Source organism: Trachymyrmex septentrionalis, unplaced genomic scaffold (genome assembly GCF_001594115.1).
Source record: "Trachymyrmex septentrionalis isolate Tsep2-gDNA-1 unplaced genomic scaffold, Tsep1.0 scaffold51, whole genome shotgun sequence".
In the NCBI taxonomy this organism is placed as follows: domain Eukaryota; kingdom Metazoa; phylum Arthropoda; class Insecta; order Hymenoptera; family Formicidae; genus Trachymyrmex; species Trachymyrmex septentrionalis.
In genome coordinates this window covers 3,503,597-3,523,397 of record NW_017305683.1, presented here as the reverse complement: position 1 = coordinate 3,523,397, position 19,801 = coordinate 3,503,597, and the positions used below count along the sequence as shown (strand labels likewise).

Below are 19,801 nucleotides of genomic sequence, written 5' to 3'. Positions count from 1 at the left end.
TTCTAAAAAAAATATATATATATATATATTTATAGTATCAACTTAAATGCTCTGATTCCATGGTTTTTTAATTATACGTACCATTAAATCTTACATCATTGCTATCAAAAAATAGAGTATCTTTATGACCAAATAGGATATTTTCTTGAATATCTTCTTTAGTTTCATCAACAGCCATTTGATTATTTATATCTGGTGCTCCAGGTGTGTTTTCTTCATCAGATGAATCATATTTAAATGCATTACTTGTATTAAAATTAAATTTAAAATGTTGGGCTTTAATATTTTCCATTATGGATGTATCATTATCCTTGATATTTTCTAAAAATGAATTAAGAAACTGAAATAATGTATGTACAGACATAAAATAATAAAAATATAAAAATATGATATTTTTTAATAAACACCTGTGTCATCTGTTTCCTTTCCATGTAATTTTAACAAACTAAATCCTCCTTTCTGTTTCAAGCTTTCTGTCAGAGCATCAGATACAGTGTAATAAATATCCTTTGATACTTCTGGTTCGAGAATTGCAGGATCTTTAATTTCTGGCATGGATTTATTATGTTTCTTTTTTTTGGTACTTTTCTCCTTAGTTTCTAGTTGAACAGGTTTCACTTCATATTCACAGTGTCCATTTTCAGTTGGATCATATCGTATCATCAATTCCTTCCTGTAAATATTTTATCATTAAATATCCAAAGCAACAATCATAAGTTCTTATTTATTTAAATATTCTTACTTAGTAGGTTTCATTTCTGGATTTTTTATGGTAAGTGGTGTTCCTAAAATGCCTTCTAAAATATCCAATTGTTTTTCCTTCTCCTTCTGCAAATTACACTCATCAGTATCCTCAACAGCTTTAATTTCCTTGGTCTGATTGTCTTCTTCTATGAAACGATCATCCAGTGTAAAACGTACATCATTTCCAAGAGTAGTCTGTGAGTATAAATAAATACTATTAGTACCATTACTGAAAAAAATAAAATAAAGTATCAAATGCTTACCTTTTTACGTTTCTTAACTTTAAATTCATCTTCATTCCATAAAGAATCCTTTTCGTTGTTGTCATCGTCACTGTCAAACAAATCTCTCTTCGTTTTTTCCTTTTGTTTTACGTCTTGCTGTTCATTAATATCATCAAATATAATTTTTTTATTGTTTGTAGTATTATCCTAAAAAAATAATAATCTTATAAGTATAATATATACATATAAAATACAATAAAATTACAATGTGAATAAACCCACTAAGTTCTTTAATGCTTGCTGTATAACTTGTCCCTTTGCTTTGAATGCCTGTTTCTTCTCTTTCAAGGATTGCAAGCGTTTCTTCTCGGACTCAGTAATTACACTCATTTTAGAACTACTACAATCCAGAAAAAAAAGACTATCTACAACAGAATTGAAATGTTATAAATTTCATATAACCTCAATTGCTATCAAAAAATTGTTAATTATATATTATGGAATATAGACTTAACTTACAAATGAAAAAGTCCTACTCTTACGTGTTTTCGTTAGTAGAATAATAATTAAAATAGTTGATACACATAAAAAAAATATTTTATTAATTTAAATGCATACAAGTACACCATACATGAACACAAACGTATACAATGAGACGATCTCAGCGCCTCTCAGTGCTTTCTACACGATATAAAAAAAGTGGAACAGATGAATAATTTATCACATAACGAGGTAGAAAATTGCGCCAAATTTAAACTATTATAACGCGTTTAATTTTTAAATTTGTCACTGACAAGATATTAATAAAAATAAAGATCGATATTTTTACAAGAGTTAGCGTGATCACTCTGAAGTAGTCTGATTCATTCTGTGGAAATTGAAAACAGCTGATATTATCAACTGTTCTAAATTAAGATAAATATAATGGCCCATATTCAGAACATGTTTACAACGATGTACCGCGTTAGCATACTCCCCGGGAAAAATATTTTATATATAATTATACATAAATCTATATAATTATATATAACTGTATATAATTCTATATAATTTATATATAACTGTATATAATTATATACATATTTTATATATAAGTGTATATAATGATATGTAATTTTATGTATACAATTATGTATAGTTATATATAAAATATAGGTAATTATTTAGAATAACCCCTCTCCCCCACTACCACCACCACCTCAAATTTTAATAATAATATACTTATTCGACGTGTTTTCACTAAAAACGAAAGGATCTGCCAAAAAAACGTGTCGGCCTCGTGAATCGAGTTATTAAACGTTAAAGTTGGAGACTTTAGAAGATATCTGTCATCTCGATTCAATATAGCGCTATGTATATATGTTTTGCATTAATTACACAAATTCACTGCATTAAAAACACAAATTCACTGCTTTAAAAACACAAATTCACTGCTTTACAAACAAAAATTCACTGCTTTAAGCACACAAATTCTGCATTAGCAGAGACAGTCTTAAATATAAGATCTAATGCTCATATTCATAGTCAGACCTTGTACTTAAAGTTTCTTTAAATTTATCTTTAGATGCTCAGCAGCTGAAATAATTCGTAGAGCATCTAAAGATAAATTTAAAGAAGTCTTAAATATAAGGCCTGATTATGAATACGAGCATAATTATGAATACCGGCCTAAATGCCTTTGTTTTAAGAACTTGATTTCGGTTTGAGTAATTTTATTTAATTATATTCATATATTTATAATTGCTAGGCTAAATTAAAGACTATCTAGTCGTTTGATCATTGTTGTATAATTTTGCATTCCAATGGTGACATTAAGGTCAATTCTTCGGAGCTGGATTCGGAATCCTCTCGTCGGGAATTTATTGTGACATTAATTGAATCTTCAGAATTTTGATTGGATAAAGCATCATCTGAAAAAAATGTTTATTAGATAACTCAATTATCATATTGTGATAATTACTAATTATTACTACTATAGTTCATATAATTATCGTAATATCAATTTTGTATAATACATACTGTAAAGAACATCTGCGATGTTTTCTTTTTTTTCGATCAAACGAATATATTTGTTGTCGGAAAAAATGTCGAAATTTTGCACGATATCAGAATTAAGATTCAACAGCCAGAATTGATTTTTTTCGTAGTTTAATCTTTTCGATAACGTTTCAATGCCCTGTCGTAAAAATTATAGTTTGAACAAAGTATAATTTATGACTAAAAATATTCAATAAAAAGAAATCAATTTCATATGATAAACGACATACCTTGATTGAAGTATAATCGAGATTAGTGAATGTCTTACAGTTTATGATCAAGGGAACATTTTTTGTAGCTAAATTTATCACTTTATCACAGAAAGAAGTTACTGCGGGATACTGGAGACAGGTATCGAATTTTAGCATTATATATTTGTTTCCTAGATGAGTCTAAAAAGGAATAAATTAATAATCTTAACAATTAATACTTTCATTCACGTTTACATGCAATATTATGTATTATATTATGCATACATATATATTATATATAATATATAGACTCCGTTAAATCATGTATATAGAATATAATTTATATACATAAATATATAAAATATATATTTTTAATTACATGTACGAAATTTAAAAAATATATTTGTACATATATTAATCATATAAAAATACATATACAAAATGACAGCATTTACCTTACAGTTGTCTATTTGAAATGTCGATCTTGCAAAGAATCGGATAAAAATGATCAAGTTGAAAAAAATACCGAAAAGAAATCCGATTTCGATGCCAACAAGCATGGAAAGCACAAAAGTGCCTGTCGCCGCGATCGCATCCGTTTCTACAAAAAAGAAAATATATTATGTAAATTTATTGCTTTATCTTTTCAATCTTGATCTGTGTACACAAGAAAAAACACATTACTGTTTCCTTTCCAAAATACTTTTATAATCTTTAGGTCGATCATGGGTAACACAGCACTTATCAGCACTGCTGATAACGTTGCACGTGGAATGTAATAAAAATAAGGCGTCAAAAAGCTTAACGCCAGCAATGCCATAGTACCTGCGAAAAGCAATGTCATCTATTTAATTTTTTTTTTTGTTATAAGCGTCGTGTCACACGTGCGTCCCATATCACTACACTACATTACCTTGCTATTTTATTAAGATTAAAATCGTAAATTTTTCTAATGTAGATTTTAATTAAACAATTATATTAATATAATTAATTAAACAATTAGATAATAAGACTATATATAATAAAAAAAAAAAAAATTTTAATATAATAATTTTTGCCAAGCTCCTATTCGTCTCCTGTTTCTTGCATACGAACGAATGAAGACAAAATTTAAATTAACGCAATCATTTTGATTTCAATTACCAGAATATAGACCGGCCATAGGCGTTTGCACTCCGCTGGCACTGCCAACTCCGCTTCGAGTAAATGCACCGGAAGTTGGAAGCGACGACACGAAGCTGCTTAATATGTTACAAACACCGAGAGCCAGCATTTCCTGTGTCGCGCTAATGGAGGCGTCCATCGCTATAAAATCATTTAACTGTTACAATAAGGTTACGAGCTGTTACATGTATTATTTAAATTTAGCAAAATTTTAATTCAAAGTATTTTAATTTGTAGAGAATTGTAAGAAAAAAAAGTTATTTGAAATATATCTATTATTTTATACGAACAATTCATTTACTTTTTTTCATAACATATTACATAACGAATTTTACGGAGATACATCGTCAAAATTGGGATATTTATTATATATTTTTAATAAAATGTAATTTTGTTTAAAAAAAAATAATAAAATGACTTTATTAAAAATAAACTCAATTTTACTTTGTTGTGATTATAGGTTGGATGGCAACTTGTGCTGTCTGACTTAGAATTGAAATAATTAAAAGAATTATATATAAATTATATAGAAATTAATACCAAACGCTTTGGCTATTGCTACATTCACCGAGACGGATATGATAGGAAGTAACCCTAGTCCTAATCCGTAATGAGCGCACATGTCTAAAAACGTATATGTTTGATTTCCTACTTGCGACGAAAATGGCGGTAATGATATTTTGGGAATGCCGGCTTCAATTTTTCCTGTAAGATATTGACATGTCATAATACTCTAAGACAAATAAACATTATGTAGTACATTTTTAAATAAAATTATTTAGTACATATTACTAAATAATATTAATTATTAACAAAATAATGAGTTTGAAGATTGTTATAAATTATTAGATTTCAATATAGTTTTACAATGATTACTCCTTACTGAAAAAAAATCACGTCACAAAGTTACATAAACGAAATCAGATTAAAAAACCACTTATTGATTTGGAACAATTTATGGTTTACTTATCTTAATTATTATATATAATTTCGTTACGTAACTTCGAGACATAATATTTTTTAATAGGGCTATATTAGACTAATTATATTCAGTTTGTGATAGCTATTTTTCATTATGTTTATAAAGTATAGAAATACAGGGTATGTATGAAGCAACTGCAGAACAATTATTGCATAAAACAATACATAAATTTTCAGTTGTACATAAATTAGTCAGACATTATACATTATATTACCTCGTACGTTAATAACGATTGCGTGATTGAGTCTTCTTCAGAAACAGTTTAAAAAAACGATTACGAATTATTTATAAACGATTACGTGAGCGGCGAGATTTCATCTTCTCGAAACTTTAGAGCTAAGCTGTTGCCAGAATAACGCAAGCTGTTTACATGGCGGTTAGAAAATCGTATAGAGAATTCTAGGTGTACAATCGTGGACAAAACATTGTCGGTGAGAATATACTTGTAAGACTGTGTTATTTAAGTATGAAATTTGCTGCTGACACAGTATATGAGCAGCTCGCGTTACTCTAGGAACAGCTTAGCTCTAAAGTTTTGAGAAGATGAAGTCTCAAAACTCAATTTTATGTAATCGTTTATATTTGAATATTACATTTTTTGTATCTTATATTAATTTATTAATTTAAAGTCATTCTATTTATAAACTCGAAATAATTAAACCACGACTCTATTTAATTTGCGTAACCGTTTATATTGTTTCTGAAGAGAACTGAATTAGCAGCTGAGTTAACATAAGAGGTATAATGTCTGACTAATTTATGTACAATTGAAAATTTATGTATTGCTTTACGCAATAAGTTCTGCGATTGCTCACACATACTCTGCATTTCTACACTTTGTTAATTATTATTATAGAGAGCCTTTCGAAAATTTGTTTATTTATCATTATGTTTATTTAGTGAATTGACTCAATAATATAATTACAAGTAAAGTCTATACCTGAAAGTCTAAACGGAATGGATCCCGTATTTGCTTCCAATTCGTACGCTATCGTGGATGTAATAAGCACAATGAGAGCGTTCCTAAGAATGGAAAAGTACCAAAGTATCTTTTTTATAATTTCATTTCTGCGAGCATCCTTCTTGTTTCTCATGCAAGGATAGTCAATATCTTTCAGTTTCTAGAGATTGAATTTATATAATATTTCTACGATTATTGTAAATAATCCGTTTATAATTCTGGCACTCACTTTCAAGATCAGAAGAAACATAAAGCTGAAAATCCCGAGTGTGAAATCGGTCAATCGAACCTTATTAATATTTTTAAACAATTGGTACAGATTGTCCATGATACTTTCCGACTTGTATTTTAATCCTAGAAAGCCCTGCAGTTGAGCGATTGCTATAATGAGCGCTCCCGCTGATATAAAACCCGACGTAACTGGAATTGATATGAAATCCACCAAGAATCCTGTAGGAAGAATCGTTTAGATCATATTTATGTCGATGTATTTATAAATAATGCTGTAGAAGAGATGATAATAACAAAACGTGAGTGAAGTGAAGTTTAATTAAATTAATTAGATGATTTTGGTATACAAGCCTAGATTTAGTACACCCATTAAAAATTCTACGCATCCAGTCAGAAAACACAATAGTATTACGAAATCCTGCGGCATGTCTCGCGTGTACTGTAACGTTAGAAGGGACATCAAAGATGACGGACCAATTGAGACTTCCTTGGTGGTTCCAAGAATAATGTACACGAAACCGCCCACAAAACAAGAGTACAGACCATACTGTAACCATTACTTTTTATATGATATTTTTAAGGATACAGACAAATGTATCAGTAATAAATTAAATAATATATAGACTAAATAATAATATGTACTAAATGTAGTAGTAATAATAATATAGAAAAAAAGATTGAACTAGAAAAATCAAATATTTAAGATGATAATAAAATTCAAGAGTGCATTTTTTAAAGCGCAAAAATTAGATTTTAATTTAAAGAAATACATATATACATATAAATATTTACGTTTTATAATCATTAAATTTAGTTTTAATTAAAACGAATAAGAGAAATAACGAACGGAACTGTAATACCTGTGGAATCCGTTCAGCCAGTACTGCATAAGCCATACTCTGAGGGATCATAGTCAGACCCAGAGTGATGCCCGCTATTAGATCTGACACGGCTTTGAATCGAGTGTATCGCGGCAGCCATCTGAATACCGGCAGATATTTTGTCATCGTGAAGCGCGGTTTTTTTTCTGAAATCGAAATCGGCAAGCACTCCTCGTCGGACATTCTCTTCGAGTCAACGAACGAAAGCAAGAAACTCGAGACTACACTGCGCTGTTGTGGCTTTTCAGATAAAAAAAAAGATATTTTTAGATTTCTAAAAAGTATCTTGCTTGTCATCTTGCATTTTTTACGTTAAGATATGTTGTACAAGCCCATTTTATAATAGCGTAATTGTATACATATATATATATATACAATTGTATATACAATTACGTTATTGTAAATTGTGTATATATATATATATATATAAGTATGCATACTTATTTATGCAGCATTTGTATAATAAAAATTATGAATTTAATAATGTATTATTCAAATATTTATGTCAATCGCAAATTTATAATCGAAAATTTATATCAATTGTCGATAATGTCATTGTTCTTCAATTATTCTCGCACGCCCGGGATCCCGCATGGATAGTTACGAAAATTTGCTTAGGACCGACCGTCTTTGATAACAGTATTTTGATGCCTATAAGTGTAGTTGTAAATGACATGTTGTAATTGTAAAAAGTCTTCTACGTAGAAGTCTACATAGACGGTCGAGAAGTCTTAAATCGTAGGAAACTGACCAATTTAATCGAGTATTCTCCTTATATTTGATTGTGATTAGTTGGTTTCCTACAATTTAAGACTCCACGACTATCTACGACTTCTATGTAGAGGACCCTTTAAGAATTGATTCTTTTTTAAAACTACAACCATTTACAAATATATTTACATATATTATGCTTTTGCAATTGTAAAATAAATTTTAGGTAGGACATGGAAAGTTATTTTTTAAAAGTTTTAAAAGTTACAGTTACTCGTTAGCGAGTCAAAAAAGTAATAAGTTATCGTTAATAGTTCTTAATTTTTAGAAGTAACTCGTTACAGTTACCGTCAAGCCTAATTTACATTGATTGTATTTACCTAACCAGCACACATATTAAAAAAATAGTAAAAAAATGTTTATAAAATATTTATTTAATATAAATATATTAAATAAACGTTTAAAAAATGTTTTTCGAATATTGTATGTTGATTGGATAGCGTCGCAAGCGTCGTAGCGTCGTGCCATTTTAAAATTGATGCATCAGATGGTGGACGCAACAAGCTTGCAACCTATAATGTCTACACGGAAAGAAAAGGTTGACTGCTGCAACAAATTAGATTGTAAAATTTGGCATGTCATTTTTAATTGGCTACAGCAACCAATTTTTGATTGCATCAGCCTATATCCGCAATGTCAGTACAGGATTTCGATAACCTAACACAATCAAAAATTGGCTGCTGCAATTAATTAAAAAATGCTATGTCATATTTAGCCAATTTTTTCTTTCAACGCATTCTTTGAGAAATATATCATTATTTCAAGAATTATTTTACAAGTCTATAAATAATAATATGGCTCAATACAATAAAATTAACAATAATAAACAAAGAAAGCTAACTACAAGCCAAAATAGTAACTTTAATCTATTAATTGAAATAAAAATAGTGATGATTATGCGTATATTATCATAATAAAATAAAAAAAAAATTAAAAAATAATAACTGCATCAAATTCGAAAGTCCATGTATTTTATGATTTATGATTGACAACCTATCTGATTATATGACAGAAATTTACGTCGTCCGCAATGATTAATCATTTTATGTTACATATGTGTCTCTTGACACATATCGCAATATTGCTTCGATTTATTTCATTTGACTATTAAATATTGACTGCATTTTTATCGTTTGTCTCTTTTGGATCTAATTTTGTATTTAGACTTTATTTATTAAGAACTTATTTATACAAAGATCGAAATCTAGTTGATTCTCATTAATTATTGCGGACAATGTCTGTCATATAATCAGATAGGTATCGTCAAAATTGTAATGTCCAAGAATATTTTCACTATAATTACTAAGTTAACTAAAAAAAAGTTATTTTAACCGAATTAAACAAACGTATATAATAAATAATCAATAATAAATTATTAGATTTACATGATAAACGCAAAGACAAGTAAATGTATCAGTTCTATCTTTCGCTCTTATGTGACAGACGCAATCGAAAACTAAAGTATTTATATATGAACATTAACAAAGGTGGTAAAGAGAGGGAAGCATCAAATCCTTATAAATTAATTATAATATAAAGTTAAGAGGTTTCGTGTTATTTTTAATGTTCAAGCCATTTATTTGTTTTTTTATGAAAATCTCAAAATTGTGTAGGCTCTAATAGACTGATATAAATAAAAAATAAATAAAAAGCCTCTGAGAGCCGGCGCAGATTATTTGTTACGAATAAGAATTTATTATTATCAATTACAAATTAAAATATATTTCGACCAAATATGTTTAGGATCCTTTTCAGTGACAAGACGTTAAAACATATAATGAGATTTCTACATTATGTGGACAACAATGTTAGCCGTTCGGTCAAAGCAATTATATGCAGACTACAAGAATTACTTTTTTGTCACTTTTAATCGTATCTATCAAGGTTTATTAAATTTCCTGATTTAATGAAAATATCGATGCGCTATTATACATTCGCAAAAGAGAAGAAGAGAGTTATGATTATAATATAATCTTTATTAAATCAGGAAATTCAATAAACATCCTATGCGAAAAAAAACTTTGATGGATGCGATTAAAAATGACGAAAAAGTAATCCTTATAGTTTGCATATAACTGCTTCGAACAATTAATAACATTGTCCACGTAATGTAGAAATCTCATTATATGTTTTACATTATATGTTTCTTGTCACTAAAGAGGACTCTAAACGTGGGTCAAAACGTATTTCAATTTGTAACTAATATTTGTAACTAGTATTTCAATTTGTAACTAATAATAATAAATTCTTATTTATAACAATAATTTGCGCCGATTCTCAGAGGCTTTTTATTTATTTTTGATGTATAAAAATTATTTCACAGATATCAACCTTTTATGTAAAAACTTTTTTTTATTCAAAATATTTATATTTTCTCAATCAAAATCATGTAAGAATTCAAGTCTATGTAAAGTACTAATTAAATATTGTCATGTTCCAATTGATGTGGTTTCTATGTGATTTCTTTAATGCGGGCTTTTAAAATTCTACTTGTTTGTCCCACATATGAATAGGCTAACGAAACAAAAAATTGGCTGCTGCAATCAAAAATTGATTATTACAACCAAAAATTGGTTGTTGCAGCCAATTAAAAATACTATGCTATATTTTATCATCTAATTTGCTGCAGCAGTCAATCCTTTTTTTCAGTGTACTAATAAGTACAAACGACGCGCTGAAAATAATATAAAACAGACAATGGAATTAATTTCTAAAATTTTAGGTGGCTTTCATCATTAAAGATTGTTGAAATTGTGCACACATCCTCTTACAACAAAATTTTCAATTATTTAGCTATTAATATTTGTAACAACTTTTTCCGCTCAATATGTTTGAATGCTCCGTGTATTTTTTGCCGAACGTTTAGGAAGCGTAGATGAAGTACTAAGAAATAAATAAAGTATTTAGAAAGTGTGTCAGTACGCTCTATACATTCTTTGCGGAGTTCTTTGAGGAGCATATGAGAAACATTAATGAAAAAGAAAAAAATTTTAAACGTATGACAGATGCGTTTCGGGCACACTTTACGAAGCGTTTGGGGAGAGATCGTGGAGTGTGTATAAATATTCAAAACCACTAAGAGTCAATGGCAAATCAATGAAGTATTTAAGAAGCGTTAAAATTCTTTGTTCACATTTCTTTGACGCTTCGACAAGCTTTACATTTTCATCAAGGTGTGCAATCGGAAATGCTTAATATGGACTGCAAGGAGATTACGGGGGAGAAGAAAGACAGACTTATTTTCTATCTTCGTGTATTTGAGCTTACCAATTAACGTACAAAGTGCACGGCCGTTCGCGATCTAGGCCCAATTATATGTTAGACCATCCTGTGACTTATGACCTATCTCGATGCGTGTAATTTGCGATAGCAATGGCGGTGCAACGATTGAAAAAATTAATCAGAGCGTGAGCGAAGAACTTCCAGCGCAAAACTGAGTGTTGATGTCGAAAAGAATTCGCGTTCGTGTCTCACAAAAAACTTCTATTGAATGTGGCGGACGGATCTGTGCAGCGCTCGCTTTTGCTACTCCGACCTTCTAGAAGATTCGTGACGGTTATGATTATATCCTTGTGCTTCATAATGTAATGTGAAATAATAATAGTGAATTTTCTAGTAGGTCGGAAGTCAATTTGATGGTTTCGGCGTTAATATACGCTCATCTTGCTTTAAATCTCACAGCGAGCCGCTAGTAAAGCGTTCGGTTTGCGCCGCAAACAGCAACTTTTAATTAATAAACGTAACATTATCATGCTATGTTTCTTTGATATAGAGAGAAATCTTTTCACTTTAAATGCATATTCTATTCGAGTCTGTTGCAAAAAAGACGAACAAAGTCGTTGTCATGTATATATTCGATAAATCCTTTTTAAGAAATTTTTATCTCTTTACATTACAGACAGCGTATAGAATCTAAACGTCTTGTTTTAAAAATTTAATTTCGATCTAAATTCTCCCTTGGTTCCGTAAAGCGAATATATTATATATATGCACGTAATGTATTATTTTATTCTTGTTTATCAAACGTTCAACAAATCTACAGTGACAAATCATGCGCTTTACGGAACGCAGCGTCCAGTTATATTTAGAATTAATACTAAAAACTATAGTTTTAAAATTTCGGAAAAAACCGTTTTTTTTCCCATTTTTCCAGATTTTCTCGGTTCCTTCCCCAAAAATAGAAAAATTCGTTGGAAAAATTTATGTGTGTTTGTAAGATTTGCCATATTTACTTTTGTCCGAAAAGAAAATAATTTTAGTTTTCTTTCTACAATTTTTGAAAAAAGTGGCTTTTTTAAAACTACAGAATCAACAGGCTATATATTAAAGACAGAGTTATTTGGTTATTGCTGTATTTTACATTCAGATGGTGACATTAAGGCCAATTCTTCGACATTGGATTCGGAATCATTTTGTCCGGAGATCTTTTGTATTCGCGAATTCGAATACAAAAGATCTCCGCGATTCAGATTTTTTATTTCCGTTGCTTGTTTTACAGTAATATTGATCCGATCTTCAGAATTTTTACTAGATAAAACATCGTCTGAAAAAACATTTATCATTAGATTACATTCCAATTATCATTTCGTGATAATTACCACTATAGCTCTTAATTATCTCAATATTGAACAATAAATTTCATATATACGTATAATAATAATACATACTGTAAAGAACATCTGCGATGCTCTCTTCTTTTTCGATCAAACGAATGTATTTGTTATCAGCGAGAATATTGAAACTTTTCACGATGTTGGAATTAAGATGCAATAGCCAGAATTGATTTCTCTCGCTGTTCAATCTTTTCGACAACGTTTCAATACCCTGTCGTAAAAAATCACATACAGTTCGAATAGCAGTATCATTTATAGATCAATAAAAATAAATTATTCATCGATTTTATTTGGCGAATGTTGTCTAATACCTTGATGGAAGTGTAATCGAGACTATTGAATATTTCGCAATTCATAATCAATGGCACATCGTTTCCAGCTAAACTCATGACTTTCTCGCAGAAGGAAGCTACTGCGGGATAATAGAGACAGTTTTCGGGTTTTAGCATCATATATCTATTTCCTAGACGAGTCTAAAAAAGAATAAATAATTTTAGTCTCATTCATGTACACACGTAATTGACATATATGTATTATATATAAATATATATTTGTTAAGTATACAGGGCGAGTTATAAATATGTTTTAAAAATTCGTAAGGGGTTTCCCTTATAGGCGCATAATATTATTTAATATTAAGTAATATTTTTATTAAATGTAATTTAATATTCTAAGAATATTTCTTAAAATATTACTTAATATTAAATAATATGATGCACCTATACGGTTCTAGATGAAAAGAAAGAGCAAATGTTCCTATGAACTTTAGATCTCAAATGCTTTATTATTATATGTAATAATAAACACAAATAATAATAACCACAAATAGATTTAAAATAATGACATGAATATCAGATTAGTCGTATTCAAGCATATGTGTAAAATGATGGAGGATATTTTGAGTATATATTTCTTACAGAAAAAAATACCCATCTGAAACTTTTAAATAAAAAAAGTCATTGTTTGATACTATTTTTGTATCTTTGTATTATGTACTACTACTGTATAAAGTATATCGATTTTTTGAATAACGAAACATTTGTGACTTAATAGAAACATTTATTCTTCTTTTTTTGTCTATATAAAAATATACTAAAAGATAAAATTTTATGATAGCAATTTTATTTACTTTGCAGTTGACTATTTGAAGCGTCAATCTCGCGGACAGTCGAATGAAAAGGATCAAGTTGAAAAGGACACCAAGAAGGAGTCCAATCTCAATGCCGATAAAAGTGGAGATCACAAAGGTCCCTATCGCTGCGATTGCATCCATTTCTGCAAGAAAACAAGTATATTATATGTAAGTACATTGCTTTATCTTCTCATCTAATCTGTGTACACATGAAAACGTAATACTGACTGCTACCCTTCCAGAGTAATTTTATGATTTTCACATCAATCATGAATAACACGGCGGATATCAGCACAGCCGCTAGTGTCGCTCGTGGAATGTAATAAAAATATGATGTTAAAAAGCTCAGTGCCAGCAATGCCATAGTACCTGCAAAATGCAATGTCATATAATATTTTTTGTTACAGCTTTGTTTTGTTCTATATTTATGTCACATGTGTATCTCATATCATTATACAATGCCTCGCTGTTATATTGCATATTACACGCCAAGATTAGAATAGCGCCAAGATTAGAATCGCGCCAAGATTAGAATCGTAAATTTCTCTAATTATTCACAAAATATTATATTAGGTGTTTAATAATAAATTATGATAAAATATAGTAATTTTTAATAAGAAATAATAATTAAAGCAACTAGGTGAATTAAAATTAATATAATAAAGCGCTACAAGTAGGATGACCAACTCTCGATCAGCCAGGAATCATCAACTTTAAAATTCGGACACAACCAAAAATTCGGGATTTTTTTAGTGTTGTATGTTGCAAAAAATTTTTCATACAAATGTGAAACATTTCAAATATTATATAATAAGTCGAATATCTCAGAAAATGTGAAAAATACGGAAAAAAATGTTTCAGATAAAAATTGTATACAGTCTTAAAGAAATATTGGTAAAATTAATTAAAAAAAAAATTAATTTTTTAAAGTTATATAAACGGTATCACCATTTTTTTTAAATAAAATTATATAATTCAATGTGATTCCTCTGATTACTCCGCATATAAAAATATTAAGATAAAGTTGTCGAAAAATCGCAACAGTTATTTTATATTTTATACTGACACATTTTGATATAAAATATATCAAATATCTCGTAAACTATTAATTTTTTTATAATCGTGTCTTAATAAGTCTTTTATAAAGGGAATTTGAGACAAATCAATTGGTGTAAAGTAAATACATGGTTGCTTAAGAACAAAAATATAGGCAAATGGATATTTTTTGAAATAAATAACTATCTCGGCGTTATTTAAATTTTATGTTCATTTATGTTCCAAGCAGAGTAACAAGTCACGATAATGTCAAAATGACATTAAAATGAATCGGAAATGATTGAAAAATGATCATTTTAGAGTTATTTTGACATCATTATGATAGCATAACGACTTGTTCTGCTTGAAATTATATAATAAATCAAGACAAATGGCGTCCTGCCAAGAGTACTTTCGAGACGTCTCTATATGAAGATAATCAGGATATTCCATAAAATTCGGGCTATCCTACCTATAAATAAAAAATCTAGTTATTAAATGCTAATATTTAATAAATCCTAATACATCAAGTATATAATCGAACGTACACTGAGAAAAAATGTTGTTGATTCAATTAAAGTCTATATTACGGGCTGTCACTAACTAAGTGATTAATTCGGGTATATTTTTATTGACGTAAAGGTATAAATTATTATTTCAATAATCAAGGCCTTTATGTCAATAAAAATATGCATGAATTAATCACTTATGTTAGTGATAGCTCGTAATATAGACTTTAATTGAATCAACAGCATTTTTTTCTCAGTGTACATTTCAACCTAATAGTAATTTTTAGCAGGCTCCCATTCAGCTTCATCTCGTATTTCTTTGCTACGAAAGAAATAAAGACATTTTGAAAATTTAAATTAATGTTATTTAATTTTCTGTTACCGGAATATAGACCAGCCATAGGCGTTTGCACTCCGCTGGCACTACTGACTGCACTTCGGGTAAACGCACCAGTAGTTGGAAGCGATGACACAAAACTGCCCACTATGTTGGAGAGGCCGAGAGCCAGCATTTCCTGCGTTGCGTTAATGGAGGAGCCTAACGCTATTAGATTAATTAATTGTTACAAAATTTTATTTACTCGCTTAGAATATTCAATATGAAGTATTTTAATTTGTAGAGGAAAAAAATATTCAAGATATGCCTAATATTTTACCCGGACAATTAATTCTTCTTTTCATTTTGCACGATAAATAATATATAAGGAGGATATTCAATTTTCGAAATAAAGACATATATTATATATTTGACAGCAAATACTGTCATAATTGTTGTAATTTTCCACTTAGTAATATAACTTTAATATAAGATATAACAGTTATATAACACATAATAGTTATATTGTTGAGTAGGAAATTGTAACTAACTAATTGTTGTGTGTGCTATTGTTAATTAGAGTGGTGTATTTGCTCAGTTTCAATCAAATTAATGAAATCAGATTTTGTTGAATATAATGAAATTACTTTATTAAGTCTAATTTTATTTTATTATGATTACAGCGGCAATCTGTTGTCTGACTCGAGATTGAAATTGAAAGAATTATGGAAATTGATACCAAATGCTTTAGCTATCGCTATGTTTGCCAAGACGGATATAACAGGAAGTATCCCTAGTCCTAATCCATAGTGAGCGCACATGTCAAAAAAAGTGTAAGTCTGATTTCCTACTTGCGATGAGAATGGCGGTAACGATACTTTGGGGAGGCCGGCTTCGATTTTTCCTGTAAGACAAAAATGTTGACATGCCGTAACTCTCCATGATCGTAATACATTTTTAAATGAAACTGCTTAGTGTCAAATTGAATAATAAGAGAATAATGGCTTTAAAAATAGTTATAAATGATCAGATTTCCATAATTTTATAATAATTACACTGAATAGATTATGTTTTACTTCAGCTTATGAATAGATTATTTACTTTAGCTATATCATTGAAAAAAATCATTATTATCATTTATTCGACGAATCGACCAATAATAATTACAAATACCTGAAAGTATAAATGGAGTGGATCCTGTATTCACTTCGTATTGGTACGCTATTGTGGTTGATATAAGCACTATGAGAGCGTTCCTACCAATGGAGAAGTACCAAAGTATTTTTTTTATTATTACATTTCTAGGAGCATCCCTTTTGTTTCTCATACAAGGATAGTCAATATCTTTCAATTTCTAAAGATAAAATCTACATGATACTTTTATAATTGTTATAAATTGTTCATTTATAATTTCGGCACTCACTCTAAAGAACAGGAGAAATAAGATGCTGAAAATTCCGAGTGCGGAATCGGCAAGCCGGATCTTATTAATATTTTTAAATAATTTGTACAGATTGTCTGTAATATTTTTCGACTTATATTTCAATCCCAGAAGGCCCTGTATCTGAGCGATAATTATAATAAACGCTCCTGCTGATATAAAACCCGTTGTGACAGGGATAGATATGAAGTCTACCAAAAATCCTGCAGGAAGAATCGTGTCAATCAATTTTACGTTGGTGTACTTATAAACAATATAAATAACAATAAATAAAGGGCAAAGTAAGAGTCAAACACATTTCTTTAAAAAAGTCATACAATTAAAAGAATAAATTACAAATAGAGAAAAGTAACATTGAAAAAATATATATAATAAAATAAAAGCTCAGTTTAAATACAAATAAATTACAAGTTTCGGCTACCGGATTGAGCCCTCTTCAGACATTAACTTATCGAAAAAAATCGCAGTACAAAATTAATTATCGGAAATGTTCGCATATTCACTATATTCACAGTTCGGGTGAGTCTTGATGTAAAATTCGACATTATTCACATACGATTGAACAGTCAAATGTGTTTCATATCTCTTGGAAAAGTTCTAGTTGATAAAAGAGATAAAAAGACTTCTTACGAAAAAATACTTTTTCGTAAGAAGTCTTTTTATCTTTTAAGATAAGTTAATGTCTGAAGAGGGCTCAATCCGGTAGCCGAAACTTGTAATTTATTTGTATTTAAACTGAGTTTTTATTTTATTATATATATTTTTTCAATTTTACTTTTCTCTATTTGTACAATAATTTATTCTTTTAATTGTGTAACTTTTTTAAAGAAATGTGTTTGACTCTTACTTTGCCCTTTATTTATTGTTATTTATTTTGTATAGGAAGAGTCTTCTGTTAAATCTTATAAACAATACAATAGATAATAATGAAAAAACATGATCGATGATAATTGAAATTTAGTCGATTAGATAATTCTAGAATACAAGCCTAGATTTAGTATGCCCATTAAAAGTTCTATACATCCAGCCAGAAAACACAAGAGTATTACAAAATCCTGCGGCAAGTTTCGTGTGTACTGCAACGTCAGAAGAGCCATCAAGGATGACGGACCAATCGAGACCTCTTTGATAGTTCCCAAGATAATATATACGAAACCGCCCACAAAACAAGAATACAGACCATACTGTAAGTATTTGTATTACTTGTCATATGATACATTTTTAAAGACACAGAGAGAGACACATCATATCGGTAATAAATATAATAATATTATATAGACCAAAAAAAGTCTTAGAACAATCTAGCATCTAAGAAGATAATAAAATTTAAAAGTGCATTCTTTTAAGTGCAGAGATTACGGATTGAGATTTAAAAAAATACTATATACATATATTTATGTTTATGGTCATTAACTAGATATCCGCTTATCTACGCTTATAGTCTTAATTACAGTGAGCAAGGAGAACGACGAACTGTGATACCTGTGGAATCCGTTCAGCCAGTACCGCGTAGGCCATACTCTGAGGGATCATAGTCAGACCCAGGGTGATACCCGCTATCAGATCTGACACAGCCTTAAACCGAGTATAATGCGGTAACCAGCCGAGTATCGGCAAGTACTTTGCCACTGTGAAGCGCGGTTTCTGTCTCAAAATCGAAAACGACGGGGGCTCTCCGTTGGACATTTTATTCGCGTCGCGTCGACAAGATACAAGAAACTAATCAGAATCTGATACGCGAGACTACTATGCTCTCGCGGCTTTGCGATCGCAAGCGTGTTGCAATACCGGATCTCTCGGTACTTCTGCATCAGCTGCGCATGATCTTATCATCCCCACGTTCTTAAAACCTCGTTGTAAAAATACCAGTGAGGAAATCCCTTTAATTACGCTACTAATTCTCACTGGTTTTGTGTCATGCATACTGTTGACATTTTGATAAAGACCCGCGTAAACGGGCGCCAGAAACCTTGACAAGGGATTAATAACAGCTGACTTTACTGCTACTACTTGCTCTATTTCTAATTCTTTCATAATATGATGTAAGATACGTGGCAGGCTGATACTACTGTATAATCCGTGAGACTCCTACTTCTTTTTGCTTCTAATGCGTATTCTTGTGAAATCAATGAGGAAAATAGTCAATATTACTGGGAAAGTTATCTTTGTTGCCAAAGTTTTATTGCGTCTTTGCGACGAAAAGCGTCGAACGGACGTATAATCGGTAAAGTATGATGTGCATAAACGCTTACGACATGCTATTCGATACAGCTAATTTGGTGATTTTGTGCGGAAATTTTCTAACGGACAGAGATTTTTTTAATCGGGAGATAGTCGGACGCATGACGGACGCGTCATCGCGCCACGCGCGTTTATGCGTTTCATTCCTATCTTTCACCGATCCGCATAGAACGGTAAAGTGTCGCTAGCTTTAATTATTTACAAAAAAAGATGTCGAATAAAAAAGTGTAAAGTAAAATTGAAGAAACGCTGCGGCGCGCCTACTAGTAATAGTAACATACATATATAATAATATATTAAAATGACAACAATAATTAATCTTCATAAA

General features: G+C 29.8%; 3 protein-coding genes across 3 annotated transcripts in view; all 3 read right to left on the bottom strand.

Moving 5' to 3' along the window:
- Positions 1-1,619, bottom strand: part of LOC108751641 (probable RNA-binding protein CG14230) — a 2,407-nt gene extending 788 nt beyond the window's left edge. Inside the window, exons 1-6 of the mRNA XM_018491925.1 lie at positions 1,488-1,619; positions 1,251-1,389; positions 1,008-1,175; positions 743-939; positions 408-673; positions 82-321 (exon numbers count right to left, since the gene is read on the bottom strand). Of these exons, the coding sequence (XP_018347427.1) occupies positions 82-321; positions 408-673; positions 743-939; positions 1,008-1,175; positions 1,251-1,358 (979 nt within the window). The 5' untranslated portion in view covers positions 1,359-1,389; positions 1,488-1,619. The remainder of the gene's footprint in view (positions 1-81; positions 322-407; positions 674-742; positions 940-1,007; positions 1,176-1,250; positions 1,390-1,487) is intronic.
- A 1,055-nt stretch (positions 1,620-2,674) lies between these two features.
- LOC108751708 (sodium-independent sulfate anion transporter-like) lies at positions 2,675-12,260 on the bottom strand. The gene is made up of 12 exons (XM_018492023.1): positions 11,454-12,260; positions 7,395-7,655; positions 6,886-7,081; positions 6,533-6,753; positions 6,283-6,463; positions 4,901-5,065; positions 4,340-4,501; positions 3,881-4,021; positions 3,652-3,797; positions 3,236-3,397; positions 2,988-3,144; positions 2,675-2,878 (listed from the first exon to the last, which is right to left on the bottom strand). The coding sequence occupies exons 2-12, from the start codon at positions 7,596-7,598 to the stop codon at positions 2,745-2,747; spliced, it is 1,869 nt and encodes a 622-aa protein (XP_018347525.1). The 5' UTR covers positions 7,599-7,655; positions 11,454-12,260; the 3' UTR covers positions 2,675-2,744.
- A 219-nt stretch (positions 12,261-12,479) lies between these two features.
- Positions 12,480-18,932, bottom strand: LOC108751714 (sodium-independent sulfate anion transporter-like). The gene is made up of 11 exons (XM_018492038.1): positions 18,715-18,932; positions 18,221-18,416; positions 17,215-17,435; positions 16,965-17,145; positions 16,531-16,695; positions 15,858-16,019; positions 14,160-14,300; positions 13,929-14,074; positions 13,111-13,272; positions 12,854-13,010; positions 12,480-12,729 (listed from the first exon to the last, which is right to left on the bottom strand). Exons 1-11 carry the CDS (start codon positions 18,916-18,918, stop codon positions 12,530-12,532), a joined length of 1,935 nt encoding a protein of 644 aa, XP_018347540.1. The 5' UTR covers positions 18,919-18,932; the 3' UTR covers positions 12,480-12,529.
- Positions 18,933-19,801: the final 869 nt, after the last annotated feature.

Bases quoted from the DNA above. Each gene is read 5' to 3' on its own strand.
- LOC108751708 (XM_018492023.1), bottom strand. From the start codon at position 7,598: ATGTCCGACGAGGAGTGCTTGCCGATTTCGATTTCAGAAAAAAAACCG. The intron at 4,502-4,900 runs GTATTAATTTCT...ATGATTTTATAG, and splicing joins AGCAATAGCCAAAGCGTTTG to CGATGGACGCCTCCATTAGC. The intron at 3,798-3,880 runs GTAATGTGTTTT...TCTTTTTTGTAG, and splicing joins AGTATTTTGGAAAGGAAACA to AAACGGATGCGATCGCGGCG.
- LOC108751714 (XM_018492038.1), bottom strand. From the start codon at position 18,918: ATGTCCAACGGAGAGCCCCCGTCGTTTTCGATTTTGAGACAGAAACCG. The intron at 17,146-17,214 runs GTGAGTGCCGAA...TTTTATCTTTAG, and splicing joins TATTTCTCCTGTTCTTTAGA to AAATTGAAAGATATTGACTA. The intron at 16,020-16,530 runs GTATCAATTTCC...TTAATCTAATAG, and splicing joins AGCGATAGCTAAAGCATTTG to CGTTAGGCTCCTCCATTAAC.